We start from the raw sequence: 21,042 nt of genomic DNA on the forward strand, positions 1-21,042 counted from the left end.
TGTATGTCTGTGTAAAGGTGTCAGATCCTCTGGAACTGGAGTTACAGACAGTTGTGAGCTGCCCTGTGGGGCCTGGAAATTGAACCCAGGTCCTCTGGAAGAGCAGCCAGTGCTCCCAATGACTGAGCCACCTCTGCAGCTCCTAACTCTTATTTTCATGCCTATTGTTTTATTTGTTTGTTTTGTGATCCACTGAGTTTAATTAGAGTTCCTTGAAAGGGTGTGGGCGGGGTGTTATTTACTGGAGACTGGGCAGCTTAATACTGGTGGCTTTATCATTGAAGAAAATGACTGCTTGAACTAGCAGCCAATAATTGTCAAGGAGTCCCTCCCCATCCATGATGGGAGGTTGACTGGCCCCACTGAGTGCAGATAACCACACTTGCTGTAAGTTCATGAGGACAGTGGCCATGTCAAGTCCAGAAGCTAGTGTTTCTTATCACTTCTACTATCTTCTGCCTAATACTTTTCGCCCCACCACCTTTTGTGATGTTCTCTGAGCCTTATAAGGGGCGATCTAGGTGCCCTGTTCTGGGCTGAGCACTCAGCAGTCACTGACTCTCAGTCATGACTCTGAATGAACTGCTGCCGCTGCAAACAGAAGCCTCTCTGGTCAAGGCTGAGAGTAGCACTAACTCATGACTGTAAACATGAAAAATGGAGGGCACAGCTGGACACCAGTTCATTTTGCCCAAACAACAACAGTAGGGGCTTCTCTTTGTTTTTTGTTTTTTCCCAAAGTTCTGATTGGGGTGCTTTGCCTTTATTTAGGAAAGTTTGGAGTCAAGGAACATCAGAAGGCTGAGTGTAGCAGGCCACCTATTTAGTCAGAAAGGGGTTGATTGCTCCTATAACAGCCATGTTATTGTACCAGTGAGCACATCTTGCCTTGGAAGATTAATTAATAATAATGATAATAATTGTTATTAGAGACAGGGCCTTCTTTGTAGCCCTGGGTGGCCTGGTACTCACTTTGTAGACTAGGCTGGCCTCAAACTCAAAGAGATCTACTTCCAGTGCTGTGGTTAAATATGTTATTTTCTTTCTTTTTTTTTTTTTTTTTGTGTGTGTGCATGCTTTTTTTCTTTTTTCTTTTCCTCTTCTCGAGACAGGGTTTCTCTGTAGCTTTGAAGCCTGTCTCAAAACTAGCTCTGTAGACTAGGTTGGCTTCTAACTCACAGTGCTGGGATCAAAGGTGTGTGCCACCACCACCCAGGTTATTTTAATTATTTTTGATTACATGTATGTATGTTTGTGAGTGTAGGTGTATTGGATTAAGGTCTCTTTATTTCCAAGCACAACCGGGTGAAACACAGGCCAGAGCTAGGTTAAGAACCCAGCCAGCGCGGCCAGAACAAAGAGCCCGGTCCCCACGTGCAGTCCTTTAAGAAGCCCCCTTTACGTCATGCCGGCTTTCCTTCACCCCACCCTTATGGGCGAGTCCCCAGGTCCACCTGGTACCTGCCCCAGGACTATTGGGCGGGGCTAGGGTTACTCCCTACATAGGTGCCTATGCTGGAGAGTGGAAATGATCTCCTGGAGCTGGAGTTAAAGGTAGCTGTGTGCTGCCTAACTCAATTCTCTGCAAGACTAGCAATGTCTCTTAACTATAGTGCTCTCCAGCTCGCCTGCCTCTGTGTGTGTGTGTGTGTGTGTGTGTGTGTGTGTGTGTGTGTGTGTGTGTGTGTACACGTACATGGTGTCCAGAAAGTCAGCTTTGATGCCATTCCTCAGAGGCTGTCTACTTTGTATTTTTGAGAGTCTCTGACTGCTTGGTGCTTGCTAATTACGCTTGATGGCTGGCCAGTAAACCCCAAGGATCCACCTGTCTGCCTCCCCAGAGCTGCGCCACTATGCCAGGCTTTTAATGACAGCTATAGGGATTGAACTCAGGTCCTCCTGCTTGTGCAGCAAGCCCTTTACCGACTGAGCCATCTTCCCAGCCCCTCCAGTTGCTTTTCTTTTGTTTTCATATCCTAATCATGTCTTTTTAATGGTAGCTGAGCTTCGGTATAATAATTTTTCTCCTGCCGTGGGTCATGATTCATTCTCTCTCTTTCTCTCTCTCTCTCTCTCTCTCTAATGATGGGCCTTGAACCCAGGGCCTATCACTGAACTAACTGCATCCACATCTACATTTAAAAAATTAAAATAAAGAAAAATAGAAACAGTCTTATGTATCCCAGACTAACCTAGAATTTGCTCTGTGGGTGAATGACTTTGAACTCACAATAATCCTGCCTCCACCTACTGAACGATGGGATTTAGGCATGTACTACCTACCACATTGGGTTTCCTATTTGAATTTTTCCCCCGATCTGTTTAATTCTATCAAATATTATGTTTTGGGTTTTTTTTTTTTTTTTTTTTGAATGACACATAATATGAGTGAGGTATTTTTGGTTTTTCAAGACAGGGTTTCTCTGTGGCTTTGGAGGCTGTCCTGGAACTAGCTCTTGTTGGTCTGAAATTCACAGAGATCCACCTGCCTCTGCCTCCCGAGTGCTGGGACTAAAGGTGAGCACCACCACCGCCCGGCGAGTGAGGTATTTCTGCCTTGAAGTGTAGTAGCTTCAGGGATTTATAGCCTTTGAGGACTGGAAATTATTCTTTTACAGAAGTTGTTCCTTGTTTTGCTTTGTGGAATGTCACACTTTTTAAAAAAGTTATTATATGTGCTTGTATGTATGGGTGTTTTGTCTGTATATATATTTGTGCATATTGTGTGCCTGGTGGCCACTGAACTGGAGTTATAAAGGGTTGTGACCCACCATGTGGGCACTGGAATTGAACCTGGGTCCTCTGTTAGAGCCACCAGTGCTCTTAATCACTGAGTCTTGTTCCAGCCCCTGGATGTTACACTCTGTGCCTGCTTAAGGAAACAATAACTCAAGTAGGAGTATTGGGCAAGGATACTGGGGATTGGACCCAAAGTGAGTCCAGGTGCCTGGGGAGGGCAAGGCGTGGCATCCCCTTGGAGCTGAAATTACAGGCAGTTGTGAACTTCCTTATGTGGATGTTGGGAACCAAATTTGGGTCCTTTGCAAGAGCTCTTAACTGTTCTTTCAGTCTTTTTTGTTTGTTTCTGTTTTAGAGACAGGCTTTCTCTGTGTAGTCCTGGCTGTCCTGGAACTCGCTCTGTAGACCAGGCTCGCCTTGACCTCACTGAGATCCACCTGCCTCTGCCTGGGATTAAAGGTGTGTGACACCACCACCTGACATGCTCTTTCAGTCTTACCTGCTCAAGTTTCTTAAGTTTCATACTTAACTGCTGACCCATCTCCAGACAGTACATTTTAATTTTTAAGCACATTCTTGCTTGTGCTGTAATCTCAGCTCCATTTTATTTTATTTATTTTGGTTTTTCGAGTCAGGATTTTTATTTTATTTTTACTTTGGGTCTGTGGACTGGAACTCAATATATAAACCAGCAGGTTGGCCTCCATCTTGGAGTGTTTTTTTTTTTTTTTTTTTTCCCTCCCCTCAATACAGGTGTTTCTCTGTGTAGCCCTGGCCATGTTGTTACCAGGCTGGCCCTTGCCTCTGCCTCCCTAGGGCTGGGATTAAAGGCTTGTGCCTCCACCTTGCAGGAATGTTCTTTTTTAATCTCACCACATAACTCTAGCTAGTCTGGAACTTGCTATATAGATCAGGCTGTCCTTGAACTCACAGAGTTCCACCTGCCTTTGCCTCCTGAGTGTTAGAGAATAAAGGTATATGTTACCATGCCCACTGGAGTGGTCTTCTTGACTGTGTTACTGTGTCTCTTGAAAATACGTTGCTTGGGGGTGGGTGGGGTGGGGGGAGAGTCTCACTATGTACTCTTGGCTGGCCTGGAACTCAAGCACTATGTAGACTGAATATGAGTTCAGAGAGATCCTCTTGCTTCTGCCTCTGAGTGCTGGGATTAAAGTACAGTACCAATCTTGGCCTTAAATTTTCTAAACATTTTTGGAAGTTTGGTTTGTGTGTGTGTGTCTGTGTCTGTGTCTGTGTCTGTGTCTGTGTCTGTCTGTCTGTCTGTCTGTCTGTCTGTCTGTCTGTCTGTCTGTGTTATTGTGTATGCCATGGCATATGTGTGGCAGCACTCAGGAGACAACTTGGAGATTGGTTGTCTTTTTCTTCTACCACATGGGTGCTGGGGATTGAGTTCAAGTTATGATGCTTGGCAGCAAGTGTCTTTACCCACTGAATCACTTCACCAGTCCTGCTCCTGCCTCCTGAAGACTAGATGGACTTCATCTAGCCACCACTGCTGGCTTCCCTTTTTCTTTTCTTCTTCTTCTTCTTCTTCTTCTTCTTTTTTTTTTTTTTTTTTTTTTGGTTTTTCGAGACAGGGTTTCTCTGTGTAGCTTTGGAGCCTATCCTGGCGCTCTCTCTGGAGACCAGGCTGGCCTCAAACTCACAGAGAGATCCACTTGCCTCTGCCTCCCGAGTGCTGGGATTAAAGGCGTGTGCCACCAACGCCTGGCCTTCCCTTTTCATTTAAATTCATTTAAAATATTGTACTTATGTGCATATGTTTGTCTATGAATGAATTTGGGCGCCTTAGTTCAGTACCTGAGGCAGAAGAGGGTGTTGGCTCCCCTGGTGGTTGTGAACCACCTGAGTGAGTGCTGGGATCTGAACTCAGTTCATCTGGAAGAACATGCTGAACCCTCTTTCCAGCCTCCTGGTTTTGTGAGTTCTTACTGTGTTGCTGGCTCACCTGGAACTGGCCTTGTATTTGAAGTGAGCCTTCTGCCTCAGTCTCCTGAGTTCTAGGGCAGACATGGGCAAAGATGCCTGACTCTAAGAAGTTTGTGATGTTCAGTAATGTTTTTTTCATTGCTGCTGTATGAATTGCTCTCATTATGTGCTTTTGGCTTTCTTCCCAGTGTATGCTTCTAATTGTTTCATTCACTTTTTTACATTTCCATCTTTTATCCATTTTGAGTTTATGATAATTAAATTTGAGATATGAACCTACTTTATTGCCATTACTATAATATCCCTTTTATATTCTATTTTGAACATAATATAAAAATTTAGGTTTATGATTATATTGAATTCTAGTATTCTAGACAGACAGCCAATTTGATTTCGTTGACTCATTCTTGTGTCTGTTAATACAGTTTTTATTATAATAGTTTTAGAGTTACTATTACTTCTCTTCTGTTTCAGGAATTTCCTGGATACTTTCCATTTATTTACTTACTGCATACGGGGTTCATCAGACGTACAACAATATGCCTTGCAATTATTCCCTGTGTACTTGTTTTATGAGCTTAATTATTGGTTGCTTATTTTACATATGAATTTAAAATTAGGCTTTCTACTTACTAAAACTAAAACCCAAATGAAAGCACTGTTGATGTGTTGTTTTTATTTATTTTTATTTTATGTGCATTGGTGTTTTGCCTGCTTATATATCTGTGTGGGGCTGTCATGTCTCCTGGAACTGGAGTTACAGACAATTGTGAGCCACCACGTGGTTGCTGAGAATTGAGCCTGGGTCCTCTAGAAGAACAGCCAGTGCTCTTAACTGCTGAGCCATCTTTTCAGCCCCCTGTTGAAGGTTTCTTTTACTCATATTTTACTTAGTTTATAAAGAAACTTTGAGAGAAATTGTATTTTTAAAGTTTCCCTCTCCCTTCTCTCGTTTACAGATGTTTGATTTCCTAATTGGTTTTTTTTTTTTTTCAGTGCTGGGGATTAAACCCGTGGCTTTGGGTGTACTAGGGAAGCACTCCATCACTGGGCAAGATTGCCAGCCCTTCAGTATTGCTTACTTACATGGTCAGTTTTCTTTATTAGGTTTCCTGAATTGTTGCATGCATAGAAGCTTTTGGTGTGTGTATTTGTTTGTTACTTTTCTAGGAATATAGTCATATTTGCATTCACTGATAATTTTACTTATTTAACACGATTTTGGGTTTTTGTTTGTTTTTTGATTTTTTTGAAACAGAGTTTCTCTGTATTGCTTTGGAACTCGCTTTGTAGAACAGGCTGGCCCCGAACTCACAGAGATCCGCCTGCCTCTGCCTCCTAAGTGCTGGGTCTAAAGGCATGTGCCACCAATGCCCGGCTTATTTACCAAGTTTTTTGCCTTTAGTTTTTAATTATTTTCTTCTCCAATAGTATTGGTTAGTACCTACCTGGAGAGTAATGTTTAACGGTGATAATGATAGTAATGGATTTGCTTTTATGTTCATCTGTTATTTGTAACAGGGCTTTTGTTTACATAGACTATATAGCCATTCTTTTTAAATTTTATTGCATTTATTTTCGTGTGTGTAAAAGTATGTATTTATGGGTGTGTGTGCATGTGCCAAAGTACTTTTGTGGAGATCAGAGGATACTTTGCAGCAATCTATTCTCTCCTACCATGGAAGTCTTGGGTTGAACTCAGGTCACTAGCCCTGTAATAACCTTTTTTGATTCTATATCTGATTTAGGGACAGCCTCTCTCTCTCTCTCTCAATTTCCCAGAGATAATAACTTATGAGTGGACCCTAAGGTTTTTCTAAGGGAATTTGTTTTCTTTTTTCTCTACTATTTTCCCTCCCTCTAGAGTGAGAATGAAGAGCAAGGTATAATTTTCACTCTAAGCCAGTTGTTCTCTAACTGTGGGTCATGACACCTTGGGTCACAAGACCATGGGAAAACAGATGTTTACATTATGATTCATAACGGTAGCAATGAAAATAATTTTATGGTTGAGGGGCTCAGCACAAAATGAGGAACTGTACTAAATGGTTAGGAAGATTGAGAAAACACTGCTCTAAGCAGTGAGAAGATCTGTCCTGGGGTTTTCATCTTGAGTTGAAATTATTATTATTATTATTATTATTATTATTATTTTTTGAGAAGGGTTTCCCTGTGGCTTTGGAGGCTGTCCTGGAACTAGCTCTTGTAGACCAAGCTGGTCTCGAACTCAACTAGTGCTGGGAGGCATGTGCCACCACTGCCCGGCGAAATTAAAATTTTAAGTGTTTTCTAAAGGTTCAGATTGTCAATACATTGGTTTTGCAGGCTGTGTTATATATGCCTTTGTACCTATTCAGTTCTATCTTTGCATCATGAAAATAGTTGTGGTTATTATGTAAATGAATAGGTGGCAGTTTTTCAATAAAACTTTATTTGCAAAAAAAGGTACAGCAATAACAATATCTCTTAGTATGGGATGTTAATCATTATGGAAAGAAATAATACCCTTTAAAATTGTATTACTAAGAAAGGTGACAGAAGATTTTAAGAATTAAATTAATTGTAACTTTGAGAGAAAGATGTGAAAACTTATATTATGCAAGCTTCATCTGAAAGTGGTCAGAGATGAAGTTTTTTGTGACTGAAGGCACAGAGCACAATGTAGTTTCCTCTCTTCATGGTGCTTAGGAATAGAACACAGGGCCTGGTTCTTGCTAGACAAGTGCTCTCTACAACTTTTTTTTTTTTTGAAGATTTTATTTATCATGTATACAACATTCTGCTTCCATGTATGCCTGCACACCAGAAGAGGACACCAGATCTCATTACAGATGGTTGTGAGCCACCATGTGGTTGCTGGGAATTGAACTCGAGACCTCTGGAAGAACAGTCGGTGCTCTTAACCTCTGAGCCATCTCTCCAGCCCCCGCTCTCTACAACTTTAAAAGTACAACTTTAAAAAGTAAAAGTTAATAAAAATCTTTCGTCTTACCACTTTTCTTATTTTGTCAGTTACTGTTTAATTTATAATGTGTTGAGCTTTTCATGACTGATTTATGATATAATTAATTTTTTTCCTTGTGTGGCTGTGCAAAGTAGTTCAGTTTTTAGAGTGCATGCATACGCAAGGTTCTGGACTCCCAATGCTTGGGAGGTGGCAACTAGAGAATCAGAAGTTCTTAGCATAGAGTTTCAGGCTGGCTTTTAATACGTGAGACCCTGGCTCAAAAACAGAACAAAATATTCTCCCTTTTGCCTTAGAACTCAGATTGACCAGCCCTTTTCTGCTGTAAGTATTAAGTTGCTAGCACTGGAGTTCTGCATCATATCCTACAAAAGCGGAAGATTTATACCCTTTGTTTGTCTGAAACCAGAATAAGATATAAAAGTTAAAAAAATGTATTCTAGGGGCCAGAGAATTGGTTCAGAGAATTGGCTGTCCTGGAACTAGCTCTTGTAGATCAGGCTGGCCTCAAACTCACAGAAATCCACCTGCCTCTGCCTCCCTAGTGCTGGGATTAAAAGCATGTGTCACCACCGCCCAGCCTAATTTATATTTTTACAAATATCCTTAATGTGTTGTTCAATAAAAAACATCTGGATTCTTGTATCTTCTGCTATGTTGACCCTCTGGTGATATATGTTTTTCTTGAGGCATGTCAGTAGTATCTGGCTCCATGTAAGTAAGTGTTTGGAAAAGGCAAAGCATGTTCAGAGACTTCAGATACTTACAGGTGTTTTTTGATGCCACCCTGAAACTCAACAAATGGTAGTTTTCCTTTAAAAATTGTACTAAACACCATGCATTAGTCATTTGGAAAATATTTATTCCTTGAGTTATAAGATCTACTAATTGTTTGCACATTTCATTGTTCATTGTCAAAGATCCACTCTTTTTAATATCACCATTCTCTTCAGAACATTTTTTTTTTTTTTTTGACTTAGGAAGCTGTTAAACTGTAGTGGTAGAAGCAAGTTTTGCAAAATTGAAAAGCCTGAAATATATAATTTAGCAATAAATATTGTCAGCTTTGCCTTTGATGTGACAAGTTCATTGTTCATTTCCAAGGAAATGTCTGCTAAATACCCAAGATTAAGTAATCATTATTTGCCAGTTGTTTTCTCAAGAAAAATGGTGTTCTGTTTGTAAGTGGTTAGTTCTCTTGCAGCTCAGTCATGCGCTTCATTGACATAGCCATCACCTATTTTAGTGTGCAGAGTATGAAAAGCTGGGCACCCAAGGATTGAGATTTATTGTGTAATAGTTACAGTTTTGCCAAGGACATTTTCTGTATGAACTTTTAGTTGAAGGTGGAGTGGTGAAGGATGCAGTGAGTGCTACTACAGTTTTGCATCTGCTAATGGGGCATCTGAAGTTCATATGTCCTCCAAGGTTGTCAAGGAAACATCAGGGGAAATACCAGTCCAGTGAAGGCAGCAAACAATGTTTCAGTATTATGAAAAAATTGACATTAGTATAATTACAAAAGTTGTGCTTTGTAAAAGGGTCTTGGGGATCATGAAGAGATGTCCTCTGAGCTTTAAAAATGCTTACTTCTGAGCTGGGTGGTGGTGGCACACGCCTGTGATTGTAGCATTCTGGACGCAGAAACAGGTTGATATCTGTGAGTTATAGGCCAGCCTGGTCTGCAGAGTGTTATACTGAGAAACTGTCTTGAACACCCCCCCCCAAAAAAAAAAAGCTTACTTCTTTATTGGCAGTTACACAGAAGGAAAGCTGGGTTAGGGATACTCTTCAGTGGTGGCATGCTTGTCTAGAATGTGTGAGACATGGGTTAATCCATCATTGCAAACAACAACAATAGCAACAACCCAAACCCTTTCTTTTTATTTTCACACAAGTCTTGCTGTGTAACCCAGGCTGACTTTGAGCCTTGACCTCTTGGTAATTCTCCTGCCTCAGCTTCTAGAGTGCTGGGATTACAAAAGCATGTCACCATTCCTAGCATTTTCTTTCTTGAGTGCTAAGGATTGGATCTAGGGCCTTATCCATAATAGGTGTATTAGTTGGTTTTTTTTTTTTTTTTTTGGCTGTCATAAAACACTGAGACCTAAAGCAACTTATGAAATAAAAAAAAAATACTTTAGCTTATGAGTCCAGAGGGAGAAGTTATAATGGTGGGGTTTGGGGTTTGACATTGCAGCAGGAGATTTTCACACTTTGAACCTTAGATATGAAGCAGAGAGAAAGAACTAGAAGTGGAGTGAGGTGTATACTCTCAAAGCCCACCCCTAGTGACATGCTTTCTCTAGGAAGGCTATAGCTTCTAAGGGTCCCATAATCTTCCCCAAATAGCACATTAACTAGGGGACCAAGTGTTCATATATTTGAGACTATGGGGGACATCTCTCATTGAAACCCATTCAAAGGCAGCAGCTTGCCATCAAATTACAACCAATTAATATGACAGGGTCTCTCTTTGTAGTTCTGGCTGTTGTGGAATTTACTTTTCTGGGATTCTAGGCTGTTTTCCAACTCAGATTCGTCTGCCTTTGCTTCTCAAGTGCTGGGACTAAAACCATGCTCCACTGCACCCGGCTAGAGCTCTTTATTATAGTAGTGGTTACCAGGTTTGTTTTTTTTTAGGTATTTAAATAAAAATTAATTATGTGTATCTGTGTGTGGGTATATGCACATGAATATGTTGGTTTCCCTCAGCTGGAGTTCCAGGCACTAGTAAGCTGCCTGATATTGGTGGTAGCAATCAAACTTGGGTCCTTGAATAGCAGTGTTTCTTACTGCTGAGCTCTCTCTCCAGCCCATGGTTATCAGTTTTAATCTTTCTCTCTGTACCTCCCTCCTCAGCATATCCTGTGCAAGTTCCTACATATCCTTTCCATTAATTACAGTGACTTATTTTGATGTAATTCTCAAGGGGGTTGTAGGAAGAGTAATTTATGTCACAGCAGATTTTGATGTATTTCCTAGCTTCTTGAGGTAAAGAATTATCAGAAACCTGTTGAAGTAGAATTATATAAAGGTGAGACCCAGATAGCTTTTGAAGAAAAACTCAAAAATAGTTGTAGTACACAGCACAGTTAGTTAGATGTCTGTGTACTGCTTTGAGCCTCAAGGAAGAAAGCTGGACTATTGAGAGTAGAAGATGAGGTCATGGTTATTATTTTTTAAAGATTTACTGCTCAGAGTAGAAGGTTACATCACCACTATGAATTTTGTATTCCCAGCGCCTGTAGCATCTTCTGCACAGAGCAAGAGTTCACAGAATGCTTCGTGAATGACAGTGACTCATCTGACTAGATGCTATTTGTCTGATAACAATTTTCTGAATAAGTGATAGCAAAAGTTACTGCTAGTTTATGTATTAAATCATGTTTTCTTACTGTACTTGTCTCATAAATTTATATTGTAAAACTTAAATATAAATCAGGTAATGTGGCTGTTTGCCCGTGGTGGTTTGAGTAAGAACGGCCCCTCAGACTCATATTTGCATGGGTAGGGAATGGCACTGTTAGGATGTGTGGCCTTGTTGGAGGGAGTGTGTCATTTGGGGGTGGGCTCAAGCCAGGCCCAGTGTCTCTACCTCTTCCTGCTGCTTGTTGATCCAGATGTAGAGCTCTCCACAGTTGCTGGTTTCTGGTGGGGTGCAGGTGGAGAAAGACACACCTTTCCTTGGGGGGCTGCCATTAGGAGTTTGACCATGCTCCAATGGACAACAAAAAATGAAATTTTTTCTTATTTTTTTTTTGGGGGGGGGAAGGGGGGGCGTAGACTGGAGTGCATGATGTGAGATTCCCAAATTAAAAAAAAAAAAAGAAGTAAAGGGGCTGGAGAGATGGCTCATCTGTCTGCACTTCCAGAGGACCAAAGTTCAATTCCCAGCTCCCCCATGGGATCCAACAACTGTTTGTAACTTCAGTTCCAGGGGATCTGACACCTTCACACAGACAGACATATAGGCAAAACACCAATGCACATTAAAAATAAATAAATCATTTTTAAAAACAAGGAAAAATATTTGGAACTTGAATACAAAATTGATAGGTAACACAGTGTTAGAAAATGAGGCTAAATATAGCCAGAAATCACATGTTAAGTGATTTTTAACATTTGGATACCCAGAAACTTTAGTTCCAGGACACCAAAACAGAAACTCTGTCTTGAAAAACAAACAACAACAACAACAACAAAAAAGCTCCCATATGTTGAGTATAAAAGGGCAATTTTAAAGTTCACATTCTAGCTGGAGGTGGTGGTGAGCACCTTTAATCCCAACATTTAGTAGGCAGAGGCAGGTGGATCTCTTGTGAGTTCAGACCAGCTGCTTTACAAAGTGAGTTCCAGGACAACTAGGGCTACACAGAGAAACCCTGTCTTGAACCCCCACCCCCAAAAAAGTCAACATTTTCTATGATTTTACTTAAGAATAGTCTCCAAATAACAAAATTATGGTGACTGAGAACAGACCTGGTTGTTAGGTATTAGTGATAAGGGAGCAGGGAGAACAGGTGTAACCTGAAGGGGCATGATGAAGGTTTCTGTGGTAGAGGAGTCCTGTGTCTTACTCAGCTGGACCTACATGTACATAGGTGGCACATGTCCCCATAGTCATTGGACCAATGTCAGTTTCCTGCTGTTAATGTTGTATACTTATGTAAATGTTGCCACTGGAGAAACTGGCAAAGGACACATGGGGCCGATTCTTAACCATTTTGTAACTGCCTATAATTTATTAATATTAAAAATATAAAAAGTAACCCACATTATAGATTTATAGAATATAGGTAAACATGATGCCTATAATTTTCTGTGTCTGTGTATAAACTTTCGATCATTCTATATATAGCTTGGTAGCTTGCCTATTCACTTAACAGTAAGTCTAATGTGCAACTTGCAGTTTAAATGTTAGAGATTAGGAATATTGCTAGAAAGTTTGTGTATCTAATATAGTTTTATTAATTGATTAACTGGGCCTAGTAACTTTTCTGATACAAGAGAATGGCTGTTCTAGGAAAATTAAATTATCTCTAAAATTAATGTAAAATCACAAATAAATAAACATTTATTTAAGATTAAATAAGATGATAAACTCATCAATTTGTTTGGTATTTAAACTTTTTGTTGTAATTTCTTTGCATGCTATGGCACTATAAGCTTTTCCTTATGAGTAAGTAGATATGAAAAAGTATAGCTAGTGAAGATTTTTCCAAATGCTATCCTGTTACTTAATTGTTTGCTTTGCTATGTAGGTTTTTTAATTTATCTGTCAGTCTATCTCTCTGTTAAGGTTTCTCTTACTTTGAAGAGGATCAATCTTGTTTTATTTAGACCTATTTGGATGAGGGCCACTTACTTTAGAGAGAGCAATTTAAATGTTAATCTTGTCCAGAAATATCCTTACTGATAGTCTGAATAATTGTGACTGTCTCTCTGATAGGGTCTCATTATATAGCTCTGACTATCCTGGAACTTGCTATGTAGACTAGGCTAGCCTCAAAGTAGCAGGGAGCCACTTGCCTCTGCCTCCTGAGTATAATTAATCCCTGGTATTAAATGTTTGTCTAATATGTCTGGCTGAGAATACTTTTCCTAGTGTTCTGTAAACTCACTGATTTAAGATTTGATAATTGTGTCATCGTTAACCAATTGAAACCTTTTAAGTTGTCTCTGAGTTTGACATGACTTAAGAATTTCTTGTGTGGTTTTTAATTTATGTTCTTGAGTTGATGCTTTCTGTATGCATGTCTATACATCACTTGCGCATACTGGGTGCCTGCAGAGTTCCAGGTTGTTAGCTGTCAATGTGGATGCCCGGAACTGAACCTAGGTCCTCTGGAAGAAGATTGGTGTTTCTTTTTTTTAATATTAAAATATAACAAAATAAAATATAAGATAAAACAAAAACTGTCACATTGAAGTTGTACAAGGCAGAGCAATTGGGGGGGCAGGAGAGATGGCTCAGTGGTTAAGAGGTCCTGAGTTCAATTCCCAGCACCTACATGGTGGGTAATAACCACCTGTAATGAGGTCTTGTGCCCTAGTCTGGCATGCAGGGGTACATGAAGGCAGAACACTGTCTACATAATAAATAAATGAATAAATAAAATTAAAAAAGACAGACCAACAGAAGGAAAAGAGCCCCAAAGCTATCTATGGATAATCATTGAGATAAAGAATTATTGAGGCTGACAACTCTTAAGGTCTGTAGTCAGCCAGCTGGATACCCAGAATAGCCAATGGTTGCTTTAGCCTGAGTCAGAGTCCTTGAGAATGGAAGAGCCCAGGAGTGCTCATCATGTAGCTCTAGTCCAAAGACTGGTTAACTCAGGCTTGGAAGATCCATGGTTGTAGCTGGGTGTTGGTGGTGCACGCCTTTAATCCCAGTGCTTGATAGGCTCCTAAGCTCACAGAGAAACCCTGTCTTGATATATATATATCTCCATGGTTGTTTCAGTTGATTGTAGGTAGGAAAAATCTGATGCTCCAGCTTTTTGGCACTTATGCTAGAGAAATCTCTTACTTTGAGGAAGGCCAACATTTTTGTTGTATATTAATGGTCCTCAACTTTCTTAATGCTGTGATGATTTAATAAGTTCCTCATGTTGTGGTGACCTCCAGCCATAAAATTACTTTTTTACAGTTCATAACTGTAGTTTGTCACTGTCATGAATCGTAATGTTAATATCTGATATGCAGGATATGTGATATTCAAGCCCCACAGGGGTTGTAACCCACAGGTTGAGAACCACTGTTCTGTGTAGACCTAATTGGTTGGAGGTCACTCACTTTTTAGGAAGAGCATTTTAGCCTCATCCAGAAACACCCTTGAAGCTAGATTTTGAATAATGCTTGATCAAATACTGGATATACTGGGTGGTCTAGACAGTTTATATAAAAAATTAGCTGTCACTTCCAGTTAAATGTACCGGGCTCATTTTGTATATTTTCTGTCATAGATACATAATCTATCATTTTTCCAAGCAACTCTTCATTTTTACTACTAAAAAAAAAAAAAAAAAAAAAAAAAAAAGTCTTAGGCTGAAGAGATGGCTCAGCACTTAAGAGCACTGACTGCTCTTCCAGAGGACCTAGGTTCAATTCCCAACACCTACATAGTAACTCACAATTGTCTGTAACTCCAGTTCCATGGCAAAACATCACTGTACATTAAAAAAACAAAAGTCTCAATTTTGAAAATCACGAAGTATCGCTTGGTGTATTTTCATGATGAAACACTTTGAAATCAGTACTTTTCAAAGCTTTATGTCAGAATGGTTGCTTAAGGTTTTTTTTTTTTTTTTACATGAAAGTCATTAGAATATCTAAAGTGGCAATGTTGTTACATCTTTTCTCACTTGAAGCCAGTTTTTCCTGCTCTATATGTATACCTGTTACTGCCATGATGGTATTTCTTAGTTTCTAATATAGCTTGAGAGAATCATTTGTTACCAGTTTTGCCTTCAAACTGAGCCCTTTTATTCCCTCTCAGAATTGTGGAATCAGTAACATAACTGGGCACCAGTTGCATAGGCAAGTAGAATTTTTTTTCTTGACCACAAAATGGGAGATAAATTTGCAAATCAACTTTTTTGCTCTTGGGGATTGAGAGGCTATAAATGCCAAGTGAAAAATGAAGGGGAGGGATAGGTTAATAAATGGCAGGAATATATTTTTTTTCTGGAAATGGTTGGAAAATTTCCAGGGATACAGGGTCCAACCCCCCCCATCCCTCTCTCCCTCTTCCTTTCCCTTTCCTTCCCCCCCCCCAGTGGTTGCCCTGGCAGTTGTCAACTGTCAGAACAGTGGGTGGCTGTATTGTTTATCATGGAGATGGAGTTATAATGAAGTTAGAAGTGGTCTGGCAGTCACTCTGGTATTTTAGTTTAAACAGTTGTGACAAGCCTACCTGAAATGGCCTACAGGCATTTTCACCCCTAAGATAGATAAGATTAGGGTGTGGTAAAAATCCAACTAGATCACCCTAGGCAGCTTTCTTAGTAATAGTGACATGGAATTATCTAGAAAAGATATGTACATACACACATAATTATTATACTTATGCTTCTAGGTTCATTTTCTCCACTGATTGAATTCAATCAAAGGCATGAAAAATTTGAAAGTCAAGCAGTGCTAACGTTTATTCAAAGTGACAATTCCAAGTAGAGAAGCAGACTCCTAGTGAAAGGGTATCCAGAGGGGTTGCTAGATGATGTCAGGGAAATTAGAATCCTATCTTCAGAGTCTTTTTGTTTGCTTGTTTTTTTGAGACAGGGTTTCTCTGTATAGCTCTGTAGATCAGGCTGGCCTCGAACTCACAGAGATCTGCCTGCCTCTGCCTCCCAAGTGTGGGGATTAACGGTGTATGCCAACACTAACTGGCTCTATCTTCAGATTATTAATTTCATTAGTAAAAATAACTTTAAAATAGATTCAAATGGGAGCTTAAGGACAGTTTTTAATAAGAGCTTAAAAAGAAAAACATCAGGCAGGCAAGCTGTATATCTCTGCAACTGTCTGGGGGAGGAGAATAGGGAAGAGAAGGGAACAGCTCTAGCATTTGAGGTAAGCTCTCATGGAGATCAGTCACATGGTAGGAAGGAACCTTTAGAGAAAGAGTAAGGAAACTCAAAGGACCAGGACTAAAAGGACTTGGTTTTTCCCTTAATTGAACTTTGCTGCATGTCCCTTCTTCCCAATATCAACCTAAACAATTCTGCCTCTTAATAAATTATAGCAGAGAATCACTCATCTGCTTAATGGGCAAGGACTAGAACCTGGGTCACTTGCCTCGTGGTCATTGTTAGTAGTGGGTGTACCACAGTTCAGAGACACACCGACATTGCTCAACATCTCATAGTTGTTATTTATCAGCTACACAACCTTGAGGAAATCATGTGTTACTGTTAATTTGCTAAACACGAGGGGACAGAGACATAACTCATGCTGTTATCCCTTGCAGCCTGAGGAGTTCCTTAATCCTTTGGACCTTAGTTTATACAAAACTGAATTTTGGCTACAATGCTAAAAATAATTTCAGATCTAGCCAGCATAATGAAATAGAGTTGGGAATTATATTAAAGATATGATATGGTCTCATGTGTGATGGATGGCTAAGGAGAAAGAAGTGTTCAGAAAGAAAGATAGAATAAATGTGGCTTTGCTTCCTAAGACAGAATAGCAAAAGGTTACAACATTTCCAATTATTCTTTAACCTATTTATTTATTTATTTATTTATCTGCTTATTTATTTTAAAGAATGACAGGCCTTTCTTGGCTCTTGGTGAGCTTAACTTGTTCAGCTAGGGTGCGAAGTGATCAGTGGCCTCTAATCCACCCTGGGTCAGTGGCTTCCAAATTCATTATTTCATCATTAAGGAGAATTTGGACAAGGAATGAGCAGAATACATTTGTTAAATGGAGAAAAATCAGGATGGGAGAGGTTCCAAAGGAGGAGTACCAATGCTGCCTTCCCCACTGGCCTTTTAAGGATCTTAGAGGAACTGGATGGAGCCTGAAGTAATCTTTATTGAGACTGGTTAGTTTTTTTTTTTTAATTTATTTATTTTCTGTGCATTAGTGCTTTGCTTACATGTATGTCTGTGTGAGCATGCCAGATCCCCTGGAACTGGAATTACATACAGTTGTGAGCTTTAATGTGGGTGCTGGGAATTAAAACCCGGTGCTCTGAAAGAGCAGCCCGTGCTCTTAACCTTTGAGCCATCTCTCAGCCCAGTCTTTTGTTTGTTTGTTTTTTGTTTTTTTTTTGTTTTGTTTTGTTTTTTGTTTTTTGTTTTTTAAGACAGGGTTTCTCTGTGGCTTTAGAGGCTGTCCTGGAACTAGCTCTTTGTAGACCAGGCTGGTCTTGAACTCACAGAGATCTGCCTGCTTCTGCCTCCCAAGTGCTGGGATTAAAGGCATGAGCCACTACCGCCCAGCTTAATCTTTTGTTTTTTAAATTATAAAAATTTTGTGTATGGGTATTTTGCTTGCATGTATGTAAGTTCATCACATGTGTGCAGTTCCCATAGAGGCTAGAGGAGGGCAGTGGATCCATTGGAACTGGATTTACAGATGTCTGTGAGCCACTTTATATAGGTGCTGGGAACTGAAGCCTGGTCCTCTGCAAAAACAGCAGTTCCACTGAGCCATTTTCCAGTCCTGAAACTGGTCAGTTTTGAACACATTGTGAGCCTCTGGTAAGGAGTCTGGATGCCTTGGCCCAACTTCAATGGAGAAAAATGATAATCTGTTCCCCACCTCCTCTTTAAAATTACATGCATGTATATGTGTGTATGTATGTACGTATGTGTATGTGTGTGGTTGCATGTCCTGAGGTGTATTTGGAGACCCTAGGACTTTTCATAGAAGTTGATTCTCTTCTTTTTAACCATATGTGGAACCTGAGGATTAGACTCAGGTTGTCAGACTTGGTGACAAGCACCTTTCCCTACTGAGCTATCTCATTGGCTTCCTTTTCCTTTTCCTTTTGTTTTTTATATCTGAGACATGGTTTCTCTGTGTAGCCCTGGATGTCCTGGAACTCACTGTGGACCATGGTGGCCTTGAACTTACAGAGATCTGCTTGCCTCTGCCTCCCAAGCGCTGGGATCAAAGGCGTGTGACGCAATCCCCTGGCTCCTTTCCCTTTTTAAGTTTAAAAGATGGCTCTGGAGGTGCTATGAATGAAATAATAATGGGAATTCAGAAGCCACTGGGGAAGCACAGGGGTTTGTATATTCCTTTACCAAATTGATTATTTGGTGAGATTACTAAATAATGGAAGTTCTATAGCTGAAAAGGGAGAAAGACCTTAAGCAGTTAATTGTGTTGACATTCTTGTTTTTTGGGTGGTGAGATACCTTGACTAGAGAGTTGGGATTTGGTGTGGTTGATTGTGAACATACTTAAATGGGGATGTGTGTTTACTCAGAGCTAATAGGAGGGTGTGTGTGTAATTCTAGGAAAGGATAGGGATTTTCCCAAGAATAGGGTTTACCCTCATCTTTCTCCTTCTGTGAAGTTTTACAGATAATGCCATGTCATCAGGTTCATCCTGGGAATGTCAGTTTTATTGGGCTAGTCATCTCTGTTGGCCTGGTCCCGGGTACTTTGGGGTGGTTTTTGGATTGTATTGGCCTGTAGACCTTGTGGTTTGTTTTGCCTCTTATTCTCTGTGCCTTTGTAGTCTGCCTCACTCCCACTTAGTTTTTTTTTTTTTTTTTTTTTTGCTTTTAGCACTCTTGAATGTCAGATCTATCTAAATTAGTTGAAAAAAAATACTTTGCTTGTTTTTGTATTTGATGACTTGTTCATAGTATTTGTGTAGCCTACTTTTTTACCTAATAGAATTAAGAAAATTGGTCCTTTTCCAAGTTTTTCTGGATGACAGTTACTGAAGTTTAAACTGAGGAGATTTTAAAAAATACTTTTTAAAAATGCATGTCTGGGCTGGGCATTGGTGGCACATGCCTTTAATCCCAGCACGTGGGAGACAGAGGCAGGTGGATCTCTGTGAGTTTGAGGCCAGCCTGGTCTAAGAGTGAGTTCCAGAACAACCTCCAAGGTAATACAGAGAAACCTTGTCTAGAAAAAACAACAACAACAACAAAAATGTATGTCTGCATAGGGTATAAGCATGTGAATGCTGGTACCTGTTGAGGCCAGAAGAGGGTGTCTGATCCCTTATAGCTTGAGTTTTTGGTGGTTGTAAACCATTGAACTTGGTGCTGAGAACCCAGCTCTAGTTCTCTGCGGGAACAGCAAGCATTCTTAACCATCGAGCCAGTTGTCCAGCCCTTTAAGTTGAGAAGATTTTACTCCCCCACCCTTTTATAGTTTGTAGTCTAGCTGATGCCTTAGGCTGGCCTTCATCTCATTGTATACCCCAAGCTGACTTTGAATTTGGGGCACTCTTCCTTTGTCAGCTCTCAAGCCCCACTGTTTTTTTTTTTTTTTTTTTTTTTTTTTTGGTTTTTTGAGACAGGGTTTCTCTGTGGAGCTTTGGAGCCTATCCTGGCATTCGCTCTGGAGACCAGGCTGGCCTCGAACTCACAGTGATCCACCTGCTTCTGCCTCCCAAGTGCTGAGATTAAAGGAGTGCACCACCAACGCCCGGCTCAAGCCCCACTGTTACAAGTTTGAGCTGTCATGCTGCTTTGTTATGAAGGCCCTTGCTACCTAATTGTTTAATTTTGTGGTGCTCTTGTGTATGCTGAGCAAGGATGTTGACTATACCACCAGTCTTCCTTTTCATAGTAAAGTGCTGTCACCAGTGGTAGAGGAGTATTTTGCTCTCTACCCAGATAGAAGTTGTGTGTAGGCAAAGGGAAACTCTTCAGGTGCTGGTCTCTAAGCAGCTTTTGTTTGCATTGGTGTTTTGCATTTGCAAACTGTGGCAGTTAGGAAGCAGCAGGGGTATTGGAGGCTTTAGCCCTATAAATTTTACAGTCCCCATGTAGGCCTTAGCCCTTCAGTCGTCATTGATACAATCCTCAGTTGGACTATGAAGACTTAAAACTCTGTGAAAACTGATAACCTGTAGTATCTCTTTTTTAGTCCTCCATACCTTTTATCCTTATGCCCTACTTTCTCTTCTCACTTATGTTTCTTCTTCTCTTCTTTCTTTCCTGTCCGTTTGAATTGTTCATTTGTTTCTTCAGTTGTCCCTGCCCCCCCCCCCAAAAAAAAAATCAAAAACAAAAACAAAACCCAAACCCAAACCTCCCATGCAAGTTGGGCTAGTTGGGAGTAGCTTATGAACTAGGGTGGGGGTGAACTGGGCTGTTTGGGAGAGAGTTCCTCAGAAGCCAGGAGACTGGAGCCAAGAGCACACCCCCAGGACAGCCACCGTGCAGGACTGCAGTTGCTTCTTCAGCTGTAGTTTAAGCCTCTTCATCCCTCAGGCTTTCAGTTATCACCCCCACTGCCCTTCTGGTGCCTGTGCCGTGTGCTCGCTGCTGCTCTCCTGCTCCCATTTCCTTCTTTGTGGGTCAGACACACTACTGAAAGCAGGTAAGAGAAGACCACTTAGAGAAGAAGCATTTTATTGAAAGCAGCACAGGAGACTGTCTCCCAGCTAGCTCACTTGGCCTGACCTGCCTTATATAGCCCCAGAAGGGATGTTTGGACCGATTGTAACCATTTGTTTTGGACAGTTCATAGCCACTTGCTTGAGCTAGTTATTAGTTCTTAGTACCTGTCATAGTCATTGAGTTAGACCAATCATGGCTTGCTTCTTCTGGTCCCTCTGTGAGGGGGAAGTGCTTCCCTTCTGGCCAAACTGGAAATAATTTTAAGGTCATCTAGATTTCATTCAGGATTGTAAAAGGAAAAGTTTGGTGCAAACTGTTTCACACCGTTGTGGCTGGCTGGGG

At 40.5% G+C, this 21,042-nt stretch overlaps 1 protein-coding gene across 4 annotated transcripts in view; it reads left to right on the top strand.

The window, feature by feature from the left end:
• Memo1 (mediator of cell motility 1) overlaps positions 1-21,042 on the top strand; it is a 97,105-nt gene that overhangs the window by 16,864 nt on the left and 59,199 nt on the right. For 2 of the 4 annotated variants that reach the window (XM_027426098.2, XM_035448343.1), the window contains one exon: positions 5,686-5,778. The exons of the other annotated variants lie outside the window; for them this stretch is intronic. In XM_027426098.2, coding sequence (XP_027281899.1) covers positions 5,686-5,778 — 93 coding nt within the window. The remainder of the gene's footprint in view (positions 1-5,685; positions 5,779-21,042) is intronic. 4 annotated transcript variants of the gene reach the window in all.

The sequence above is a fragment of the Cricetulus griseus genome, chromosome 7 (assembly GCF_003668045.3).
Source record: "Cricetulus griseus strain 17A/GY chromosome 7, alternate assembly CriGri-PICRH-1.0, whole genome shotgun sequence".
In the NCBI taxonomy this organism is placed as follows: Eukaryota; Metazoa; Chordata; class Mammalia; order Rodentia; family Cricetidae; genus Cricetulus; species Cricetulus griseus.